The sequence below is a fragment of the Mirounga leonina genome, unplaced genomic scaffold, assembly GCF_011800145.1.
Source record: "Mirounga leonina isolate KUSES-001 unplaced genomic scaffold, KU_Mleo_1.0 Mir_53, whole genome shotgun sequence".
NCBI lineage: Eukaryota > Metazoa > Chordata > Mammalia > Carnivora > Phocidae > Mirounga > Mirounga leonina.
Genome location: NW_023270807.1, coordinates 64,070,135 through 64,082,315, shown reverse-complemented (window position 1 = coordinate 64,082,315; position 12,181 = coordinate 64,070,135). Strand labels below are relative to the sequence as shown.

The following is a 12,181-nucleotide window of genomic DNA, read 5'->3' as shown; positions in this document are numbered from 1 at the left end:
GTATCTTAGGGGCGCCTGGGTGGCTCAGTTGGTTAAGCGACTGCCTTCAGCTCAGGTCATGATCCTGGAGTCCCGGGATCGAGTCCCGCATGCTTGGCAGGGAGTCTGCTTCTCCCTCTGACCCTCCTCCCTCTCATGCTCTCTGTCTCTCATTCTCTCTCTCTCAAATAAATAAATAAAATCTTAAAAAAAAAAAAAAAAGAGTAGTATCTTAATCATAAGGGGTGCTTTGGTGAATATGGTTAATCATTTCTTCCATAAGATGTTCTGGGGTAAGGATTCATCTTAGTTCCAAACGGCTTTAGTGCCAACATGGTGTCCAAATTCCTGTTCCAAAAAAAAAAAAAAAAAAATTCCCATATCTTAGCTATTTTGAGGTCCTCCCAGGAATACTGGGTTGATATTTAGTTAAGCCCATGTCTGGCATTAAAGTCATTATAGAAGATTTTTGGAGTCTTTGCCAAATTGGCAGCTTAATCTATCCATTGTTCCCTTGACCAATCAGTCCAATTTCTGGTGTCCTCAGCAATGGACAATAGCTGATGGGTCACCATTGCATCCAGCTCTTCATTGTCTTCAATCCATAAAACTGTTCCCATCCATAAACATATCTCCATTAGGAGTGAAAGACTCTCAGCTGTAGGAATGCTTCCAACAGTCCTCAACTCTCAGACACTATCAGGATTGTCTTGACTGAAGACAGCTGCCTTGCCAAGGGTAAGCCCTCTTTCCAAGTGGTCATGTCCAATCACTATTATAAAAGTCCAGCCCTTTTGTCTCAATTTAGGATGGTTCTGAAGGATAATTCAATTTTTGAAACTCCTCAAGAGAATCAGTTAAGGCTTCTGTTGATATTATATCGCTGCTCAACTTCTGCCTCATTTATGCTCCCTTCTCTTCTTCCAGTGTTGATCACTAATAAACTTCTTTATATACTAATCTCCATAATTTTAGTCTCCACAAAATTCCCTTCCAAAAATTCCCTTCTTACAAACCTTCTAAAACTTTACTTCTCACAACAACTTCTCACAACAATTTTACTTTTCACATTCAGATTTTGTCCTGAGTTTTCCCTCTTTAGGTAACCCAGCTAACTTTCCTTGCATATAGAGTTGTTACCCTTATTATTTCCAGTAGTCTTAATTACATTTATTAAAATTATTTACATCCGTTTATTTGTTCTTAGACTGCCCATAAAACTTAATAAGAAAGTTCTAAGGTTTTTTTTTTCTTTTCTAACAAATTTTGCAATGGAGATAACATGAATTTATTTGACTTTCAATAAAGACAGGCAGAATAAAACCTTTACATTTAATGTTGCTAATTCTAAAGACATGTCCATTTTAATTAAACCAATAACCTTGAATTAGCCTTAATACTGAATATTTTCCAAGATCATGTGAACTTAAAAAACAGCTGGGTTAGTTTCCATCTTTCTCAGTTTTAGAATGCCCAGTTCTTACAAGTTCTTGCCTTTAAACCAACTAGAGTTCTTTTACAAAATTAATTTTAGCAATAACATCCAGAGGTAGAGAAAATATCTCACATTTACAACATACATGGACACACAAATACACAAGATGCAAACAAAACCTTAACGGCCCAATTTCCAAATATCTGCCTTTCCCAACACAAATCTAATGGCAAGATGGTATTATAATTAATGGATGTGGCCAAGCAGTGTTGCCAAAAAAGACTGCCCAATTTTGAAGAATACAGCCCAAAGGCTTCATGTGGGGATGAAACTGTCATTTCCCATTTTCCAATTAGAACACAGCTTGTTTTATTCAAATATACCAAAAGCTGCAGCAACAACAACAACAACAAAATGAAGCCCAGAGTACCTCCGTGAACATCAGTTCCTCCCCAAAAGTTGGGGCTTCACAGACTGAACCAAATGGCTTCCTAGTCAAGCCTTTTCTTAGGAAAAGGAGGCTAAGAGAACCAAACTGCACTATTTGGAGGCAACCGAATGGGAGGAAGAAATCTGAGAGCCAAACCAAACAGAAGGAAGAAATAAGCTCACACGCCATCACACATGAACTACTACTCACCAAGAGACATCTGTCCAAACTGAATCCAAGAAAATATTTCCTTGCCACAAAGGTTAAATTAGGTGCCGAAAGTCAAAGGTACCCAGTTGGGGTGGGGACTCAGGGACAGTCCCTAGGGCAAAGAACCTCGGCAGCTGCTTCGACTTGTCACCAGGCCCCCATCACCAACTGGGGGCCAACAAACCACCCACAGGCAGGCAAAGAACTCCTAGCTAGCTTGCCAAAACTGTAACAAAACCCAAGTTTGGCTGTCCAATGTGCAGCAAAGACAATCAATGAGAATCAAGTAGGCAGCAGGAAAAGGGTTTACTAGAGAGGCAGCCAAATGAGAAGATGGGAGAACAAGCCTCAAATCCACCTCTCCGAAGGAGGAGGAAAATTTAAAGGCAAATGAAAAAGGTCTGGAGGGAAAGTTGCAGCTGTGCTTATCAGTCTGCAGCTGCAATTAGTCCCATTAACCCTTTGGTTTCTAGTGAGTTTTGAAATTCTAAGAGATAATTCTGAATGCAATAATATCTTGATTTAATTTTTAAAAAATATGAGTACAGGTTAATAGCAAAGCCTTTATGGTCAGATGTAAATCCAAGTATACCCTTTACTTGAAGCCAAAAGTTCTGACACTTAACTAGCTGTATAACTTCTGCAACCTTGGATTCATCAACCCCAAAATGAGGATAGTAAGAATTAAATAAGATAAAGTATGTAGAAAGCACTTTGCGTACTACATGGCACAGAATAAGCATTCAGTAAATCTTATGTTATTACGATGATGTTCCTTAAATCTTAAATTTTCATAAATTATGGTATATGCATTGAATAAAATTCTATTTTAACCATTTAGAATGAGGTAGTTCTGGGTGCCTGGGTGGCTCAGTTGGTTAAGCGACTGCCTTTGGCTCAGGTCATGATCCTGGAGTCCCTGGATTGAGTCGCGCATCGGACTCCCTGCTCGGCAGGGAGTCTGCTTCTCCCTCTGACCCTCCCCCTTCTCACGCTCTCTCTCTCTCTCAAATAAATAAGTAAAATCTTTTAAAAAAATAAAATAAAATAAAATAAAATAAAATGAGGTAGTTCTAGAGGCGCCTGGGTGGCTCAGTCGGTTAAGCAACTGCCTTTGGCTCAGGTCATGATCCTGGGGTCCTGGGATGGAGCCCGGCATCAGACTCCCTGCTTTGCAGAGAGCCTACTTCTCCTTCTCCCTCTGCCTGCCACTCCCCCTGCTTGTGCTCTTTCTCTATCAAATTAATTAATTAATTTACTTTTAAAAAATAAAATAAGGCAGTTCTATATGTATTAATATGTAATGACTTCCAAAATATACTAAACAAAACAAAACAAAAAGGTACAGGAGGATATGTATGTTACCACATTTTTTTTAAATATAGACGCTTACATATACACATACATGTTTTTTCATACACATAATGACCCGAAGAATACATAAGAAACTAGTATTAGAGGTTGCCTCTAGGGAGGAAAACTAAGTGGCTAAGGGATAGGGGGTGGAACATTTTACCATATTTTTTCTTGTATCATTTGCTTTTATTACCTATTTCATAAATTAAAAAAAAAATAAAATATATATTATGACCCAACCCTTACACTACCAAAATATTCCATCCACATAGTAAGTGAATTATGCTAAACTTTGCAGAAGAACCTAAGGTGACTTAATCAGAGTTCTAGTATTAATTTCAACTCTATTGGTGGTAATAATTAAAGACTGATAAGGTTTTAGCTAGGTAAGCCAACGAGAATCAATTTATTAAGACACAGAAGAAGGGGTGCTTGGAGATAAGAAAAAAAAAACAAGTATGTGGAGGGAAAAGACAATAAGAATAACTTCATTCATTCATTCAGGAAATACACCTTAACCATCAGGCACCAAACACTGTGCCAAGTGCTGAGGAAACAAGACACCTGGTCCTTGCTTTTGAGTAGCCCGCAGTTTAATGGGAGTATATGAATATAGCAGCAAAATCAGCACTCCTGAAGACTTAGTTACTCATAATATATGATCATTCACTCACGAACATGTAACGATTTGAATGAATGAATGGAGCAAGCCCAGTGACAAAATCCACCCCATTGAAGCCTCTAGTGACTTGAATAAGAATTGTTTCCTCAGACTGAGAATACTTGCACACTTGCGTTCCCAGAATCCCGAGAGCCAGCTTGGCCCGCAGAAAAAGTCCGAGGTTTGGCTTTTAGATGCAGTTCCGGGTCACCGGTCTAGAAAGCAAGGAAGGCGCAAGTATAAGGGTCCCCAGCCCCCTATCCCACATTTGCATCCCTTCAGCCAGGCACTCCTACACCTGGGCTCACCTAGTGTTAACTCTAACAGCCTGAAGAGACCAAACTCTTAGTCGACCTCTGACCTCAAAATGAAAGTCGCCCTGGGTCAGCTTCCTCAAGGCTCAGGGCTCCTTCACGAGCAGCCAGACAAGGACAAGAGAGGCTGAAACTCCTCTCCAAGGGCCCCTAGCTCCTTAAATCGTGAAACCAGGAGGCAACTGGGAGAAACAGAGTAGGGACGGTGACTGACCGGAGACTTCCCCGGTCATATGCAGTCGGCTCGGCCTACTCAGGGCACAGTCACTGACCTTTCCAAAAGGTAGTTCCTGGGGCGGTGGCCGGAGGGGCGAGAGCAGCAGCCCAGGCCCGGCACCCAACACATCTCCCTCTCAGCCGGCTCTGCGCTAAGCGCAGGGTAACCAAGGGCGACCAGGAGGCCGCCATCTTGAGCTCTGTACAAGGGAAGAAGAAAACTTTATTGAAACCCAAAAGAAAAACGGCGGCACAGACAAATGAAGCGGTGCTCACATAAGGCTACGCCGGAGAGAACGAAAGAGAGCCACAGGAAGAACGCGACCTCCACCAGCGACAGAGCTGGCTAGACTCCGGGGCCCTTCCGTCCTTCCGGGTGCCTCCAGCCGGAACTACGACTCCCGGCATGCAGTGCGGCAGCGCGGGGGCGCCGGAGGCAAAGGATGGGCTCGGGAGGAGCGCAATCCTGCGCCCAGTGCCGGCCCACTTTCGCGGCACAGGATCTCGAAACGATTCGGGGAATTGTAACGGGATTATGATGTGTAGTCACGGAACCACCCCTGAGTCTTCTCGGTTTAAGTACCTGACCGAGATTTCGAGACCTAAATAAAATGCAGGTGACCCAGTGGGCACTCATATTTTAACGAAATATTGACGTTACCTACCTGGTCACACTCCCTAAATGGTAGCCCTAATTGTTTTGCCTCCAGCGTCCAACTCATCTTTGGCAGAGTACCTGAAATGTGCTCCTTCCACTTTTACTTTCTATATTTGAATAGCATAAATCATTTTCAATATGGCATACATTCAAATGTTTTGAAAGAATTTGTAACTGTCATGGGAAAACCAATGACCCAGGATGGACAATTAGTGGATGGAGTGGCCATGGGATAGTGTATCCAAAAACGAATTTCTAAGTGGTTGCCCTAATTTGATTAAACAAAAAATGTTTGAGTTATTATAAGTGCATTAAGAATACAAACTGCTGTCCAGAAGAGGCGGGCAATCCCCAGGAGGGATGAAAAAAGCAACAAAAGATTCTACCACATGTTGTGGAATCAATGAAAGGAGAGCACTTTGGCTGGGAAATCAGGAAGGCCTTCTGGAAGCTTTACTTTTAACAGGAGATGAAGACCTTCCAAGAACAGGAAATAGAACTAAGGCAGGCAGGAAGAAAGTCTGAATTATAGGAAGGACAAAGCCACATTTCAGATGAGTGAAAATTAAAACAACTACCCTAGAAAGCATTCCAGGAAGTTAAGCAGTTTGTCCACAATAGAAAATTCCAAAGAAACAGAAAAAGAGAGCATAGCATGGTATAATTTGGAGACTCTCTACTGTCAAATTATTTATGAAAAAGTTATTTTGATTGTATCTGTCAAAATAAGTCAATTTACACTATTTTCTATCTTTAATTCTATTGTCTGACATGACTATTCCTCCATACTACAGTGAATGTTTCTTTATTTCATTTAATGTTATTAATTTGGGGTGTGACACCTTATGAAAAACCTTTTGAAAAGATTGAACTAGGGCGCCTGGGTGGCTCAGATGGTTAAGCGTCTGCCTTCGGCTCAGGTCATGATCCCGGAGTCCTGGGATCGAGTCCCGCATCGGGCTCCCCACTCTGCAGGAAGTCTGCTTCTCCCTCTGCCTCTCTCTCTCTCTCATGAATAAATAAATAAAATCTTTAAAAAAAAAAAAGATTGAACTATTCTTCCTTGACTTATATATTTATCACACTTCAGACTTTCAGAGATTATCTATGTATCATTTTGTTTGCTTTGGGAAAATAGTTGCTTGCCTTGGTCAATGAAATTACTTTTTATTAGAGATTCCAACAGCTTAACAATTATGAAAGTGAAACAGCACTCAGACAGTTTAATGACAAATTGGCGGGAACATCTACAAGAAATTTTCACATGGCTGTGCAAGTGAACAGAAACATGGCAAATGAACTTTATTGCGTGCCAGTATGAGGTAACTTAGATTACATTTGTTGTATTCAAGAGAATTCATTATGACCAGAAGACTAATTAAGTAGCCATTGTAAACCATTTTATTAAAACATTAATCCTGTGTTCCTGCAGTTCCTATAATTGCTAAAACAAATGAAAAAGCAAAAATAACCCTGAAAGTAATTTTTTAACATTATCAGAAAAAGTAGAAGTAGTAAATCAGAAAACCAGAAAGCATTATCTTGTCCTTATTTTAAAAACCTCCCTAGAGAAAATGCCAAGTACTTCTGGCATCTAATCTCAAGGACAAAACCAAACTGAAAGTATCAACAGAAGGACAAATAAAGTAATGAAGGAAATGGGAAAGAAAGTGGTTTGGTCCATAGAAAACATACTATGGCAGAAGTCAGAAGTTATATTTGGGTTCTGATTTTGTCACTAAATTAACCTCTCCCTTTATTTTCCTTTTCTATAAAATTAAGATAATGTCTATCCTGACTACCTTCCAAAGGTTTTGTGAGAATTAAATGAGATAATGTATATACACAAAGGGTTAGTCAAATATACTTATAAACGGAAACTGAAAGGGGATAAGGTCAAAATCTAAAATAATGGGCCTAGGACAGCATGGATTCATGATATCCAAGAATTGTAAAAATACGGAATGTACTCTAAAGCTTGTAAAACATAGGGAGAAATTTTAATAAATAGAAGTTCTATCCATCAACAGATGAATGGGTAAAGAAGATTATATATATATATTATATATATATTATATATATATATATAATGGAATATTATGCAGCCATCAAAAAAAAGAAATCTTGCCATTTGCAACAACATGAATGGAACTAGAGGGTATGGTATTATGCTAAGTGAAATAAGTCAATCAGAGAAAGACAATTATCATATGATCTCACTGATATGAGGAATTTAAGAAACAAGACAGAGAATCATAGCGGAAGGGAGGGAAAAATGAAACAAGATAAAACCAGAGAGGGAGACAAACCATAAGAGATTCTTAATCTCAGGAAACAAACTGAGGGTTGCTGGAGTGGAGGGGGGTGGGAGGGATGGGGTGGCTGGTTGATGGACATTGGGGAGGGTATGTGCTATGGTGAGCACTTTGTATTGTGTAAGACTGATGAATCACAGACCTATACCCCTGAAACAAATAATACATTATATGTTAATTTAAAAAATTTTTTTAAATAAAAAAAATGAAATACTCAGATAAATACATACATACATACATACATACATACCTTTGGTAGACCAAAAAAAAAGAAGTTCTACTGAAACTTAATACTTCAAGTGGCAAATTTATGACACTCATTAAAAGCAAAAAAAAAAATTAAATAGGATTTAAATAAATGAGATGATAATCCACAATAAATTTGGATGATTTGGAATATCTAATTTTTCTCCAGCTCTAATACACTATAATTTTCCAACCCTAGGTTCACGAGGTTGCCATTTTAGAAAGTGCTTTTTAGCCATGCAGAGACTAGACTGCAGAGGAGCAGACAGAATAGGCCATTGGCATGAACAAGCCAGGATACCATTTGCTAATATTGTTATTATTGTTCTTCTTTGACCATTTCCTTTGGGGGAACAGGATACCCTAATCCCTCATTCCCACTTCCACTACCCTATCTGTAGGCCCTCCATCATAGTAGATGGCAACTGGCCTTCCAGTTGTTCAGGCCATCTATCATAAGAGAGTCATCCTTTTTCTCTCTCATCCCACATCCAGTCCAACAGTGAATTTGTTGGCTTCACCTTAGAAAGTATTCAGAATCCTATCACTTTACACCATCAACATTGCCACCACCAATACTGGTCTAAGTCACCATCATCTCCCTGCTGGGTTGTTGCAGATGCCTTCCAACTTGTCTCTCTGCTTCCACTCTTGTCCCCTACAGTCCATTCTCCACACAGCAGCCAGATTTATGTTTTAAATGTTAAATTGAGGGGCGTCTGGGTAACACAAAGTCAGTTAAGCATCCAACTCTTGGTTTCGGCTCAGGTAGTGATCTCAGGGTCCTGAGTCCAAGCCCCTCATTGGGGTCCACACTCTGCATGGAATTTGCTTGAGATTCTCTCTTTCTCTCCCTCTGCCCCTCACCCCAAATAAATAAATAAATCTCTAAAATAAAATAAAATGTTAAGTTGAATCATGCCATTCCTGTGTTTAACATCCACTAGTGTCTTCCCCTGTCACTCAATTATTAAAACATCCTACAAGGCGTCATGACTTGGCCCACAACTGGCTTTGTGATCTCATCTCATGCCACTCTTCCTTATCTTCCCTCAGTCCATCTACATTGTTTTTTTTTGCTACTCCTGGAACTCACAAGTCTGCTTACCACCCCAAAGCTTTTGCAGTTCTTATGCCTTCTGACTAGAATACTCTCCTCCAAGAGATCTACTTAGTTCACGTCCGCATGTCCATACTTCCTTATATCTTCTCAGTTAAGGCCTTCCCTGGCTACCTATATAAAATTAGTCTCACCCTGCACTCCTTTTCCTCCCTCCCAGCTTTATTTTCTCCACAACAGTTACCATCATGGCATAATACATACTTCACTAATTTATTAGTTGATTATCTGCTCTTCCCAGAATTTAAGCTCCATGTGGACAGTGATTTATGTCTGTTTTGTTTACTGCTGTAAAACCAAGGTTTAGGATAACACCTAGGTTAGTAAACAAGGTTTGTTGGATGACTGAATGAGAAGTCTTAGTAAAACTACAAAATGTATTGTTTCAGTCTCTACAAAAAAGCAAATAACAGGCTCCTGGGTGGCTCAGTTGGTTAAGCGACTGCCTTCGGCTCAGGTCATGATCCCGGGATCCCGCATTGGTCTCCCTGCTCAGCAGGAGTCTGCTACTCCCTCTGACCCTCCCCCCACTCATGCTCTCTTACTCTTTCTCTCTCAAATAAATTAATAAAATCTTTTTAAAAAAAAAAAAGCAAATAACTTGTTTCATGAAATCAGTTATAGGGCGCCTGGGTAGCTCAGTTGGTTAAGTAACTGCCTTCGGCTCAGGTCATGATCCTGGAGTCCTGGGATCGAGTCCCACATCGGGCTCCCTACTCAGCAGGGAGTCTGCTTCTCCCTCTGACCCTCCTCCCTCTCATGCTCTCTGTCTCTCTTTCTCTCTCTCACAAATAAAATTTAAAAAAAAAAGAAATCAGTTATATTCCTAATATTTCAAGCCCATTTTATTTTGTTTTTAAAGATTTATCCATTTATTTTAGAGAAAGAGAGAGAGAGAGAGTGTGCAAGCAGGAAGGGGGGCAGAGGGAGAGGAAGAGAGAATCTCAAGCAGACTCCCCACTGAGAGTGGAGCCCAAGGCAGGGCTCAATCTCATGACTCTGAGATCAGGATCTGAGCTGAAATCAAGATTCAGATGCTTAACCAAATGAGCCACCCAATTGGTCCATTTTAAAGATTAAAAACACCATCAAACTCAGTATCACAGAAATGGAATACAATCAAACGGCACTTATTTTCCACTTATTTATTCATTGACTTGTCATTACACATGACTCCTCATAATTACTGTGCCTCATAATTATAGGTTCTTCTAATTTAACTAAGAAATACTTCAGGGCGCCTGGGTGGCTCAGTTGGTTAAGCGACTGCCTTCAGCTCAGGTCATGATCCTGGAGTCCCTGGATTGAGTCCCGCATCGGGCTCTCTGCTCGGCAGGGAGTCTGCTTCGTCCTCTGATCCTATCCCCTCTCATGTGTTCTCTCTCTCTCATTCTCTCTCTCTCAAATAAATAAATAAAATCTTTAAAAAAAAATAAAAAAATAATAAAAAAATAAAATAAAAAAAAAGAAATACTTCAGAGCTACAAGAAACAATATGGTTCATTCAAAGACACATAAGGAACAATTTAAAACTATAACAATTCATTTTGTAAAGTAAAATCAAATATCCAGCTTTTAAATTCCAACGTTTGTATTTAAAGATTCTGAACCAAAAATATAATTTAAGTTACTTAATTTCCACAAACTAATTAAAAATGGTTAAGTGCCTCATTAACTATGGAAACTTCTAAAGATTTTATTTATTTGTTTGACAGAGAGAGACACAACCAGAGAGGGAACACAAGCAGGGGGAGTGCGAGAGGGAGAGGTGGCTTCCCACTGAGCGGGGAGCCGGATGCAGGGCTCGATCCCAGGACCCTGGAATCATGACCTGAGCCAAAGACAGACGCTTAATGACTGAGCCACCCAGGCACCCCACTATGGAAACTTCTAAACAAGATACACCTACTTCAGTAACATGAATTTACATGAAGTATAAATTTTGTTGCAAGAAGTGTATTCCTTCTAATAAGTAAGAATTATATATTTGCTAACTTCCCAACTAAAGTTACCATTTTTTTCCTTTACTGAAACATTGTTTAACCTGTAACTAGGGACTGCCCAAAGAGAAAATATTTGGAAGTCAAGTCCCATGCTCAAATCTTTATTTACTTTCACCTTATTCTCAACAACAGATTAAAAATAACTGGTTGTGTTTGTCTTTCAGTTTTTAATATCCTTTACTGGGCTATTCTTTCTTTTCTTTTCCTTTTTAATTTGAACCACATTGGTTATCGTTGCTTATATCAAGAGTTTATAACTTTTTATTGCTAAAGAGTATTACATTGCATGAATGTAAAATAATAATAATAATAATTTGAACCACAGGACAACATGTCTGTATTTACCTGTATTTTTCCTCCTTAAATGTTCTTTACCCAACCTTTTGGGGGGGGGGGAGTTGAAGCTTTCCTTATATAATTTCTCCACATGCCCTCTCTGCCATCTTTCTTTTTAAAAGAGCAGTGACCCCCAACCAATTCTAACCCCCCAACCTCATATGCAAATTTGTAATCTGGCAGCCACCTTCAATTAGTTTCTGTTCCTCATCACTCACATCCAATCTTTCACCAGATAAACCTGAATCCTATCATCTCAATATGGCATAAACCCATCCATTATCATTGGGTCTTCCTCCTGTCTTTCCAATACTAAATGTAGTCACCTCCTAACTGGCTACATCTCTCTCCTCCACTCCAACCTGCTGTCAGATTTGTTTCCAAAAATATGACCTATCTGACCACATCCCATCACAGATTCTAAATTTGCTATGCCTTCTTACTGTCTACAGAATTAAATACAATTTCTTTATTATAAGCCTTTAGAAAATCAAGCTCTGGCTCCTACCTATCATTTTCTCCTATCAGTCAAATGATTTAGATTCAGAAAACCAGAAAACAGGTCGTGAGTGATTTACCAAATATCTTATTTTTTTCATGAAACTTTATATACATATTATTTTGGAAAAACTGGAAAACTGATCCCACCCCCCAACTCCCTACCCCCTTTATTTCCTAAGTGCGTTCTGGTGCTTTTTGTAATTAGAAAAAAAAAATCATATTAATAAAAATAACTACAAAAATAATTTACCAAAAAAATTTGAAGTTGAATACTTCCAGGGCAATTCCAAGGATGTTCCAGATTTAATACTGCATATATGCTCAGTATTCATCATTACAAACACACACACACACACACACACACACAAAACCAAAACTTCACATAAATGGATATCCAGACT

General features: G+C 39.3%; 1 protein-coding gene across 1 annotated transcript in view; it reads right to left on the bottom strand.

Moving 5' to 3' along the window:
• The window catches only part of AFG1L (AFG1 like ATPase), a 226,300-nt gene extending 221,234 nt beyond the window's left edge, over positions 1–5,066 (bottom strand). Inside the window, exons 1-2 of the mRNA XM_034991745.1 lie at positions 4,878–5,066; positions 4,658–4,801 (exon numbers count right to left, since the gene is read on the bottom strand). Of these exons, the coding sequence (XP_034847636.1) occupies positions 4,658–4,793 (136 nt within the window). The 5' untranslated portion in view covers positions 4,794–4,801; positions 4,878–5,066. The remainder of the gene's footprint in view (positions 1–4,657; positions 4,802–4,877) is intronic.
• Positions 5,067–12,181: the final 7,115 nt, after the last annotated feature.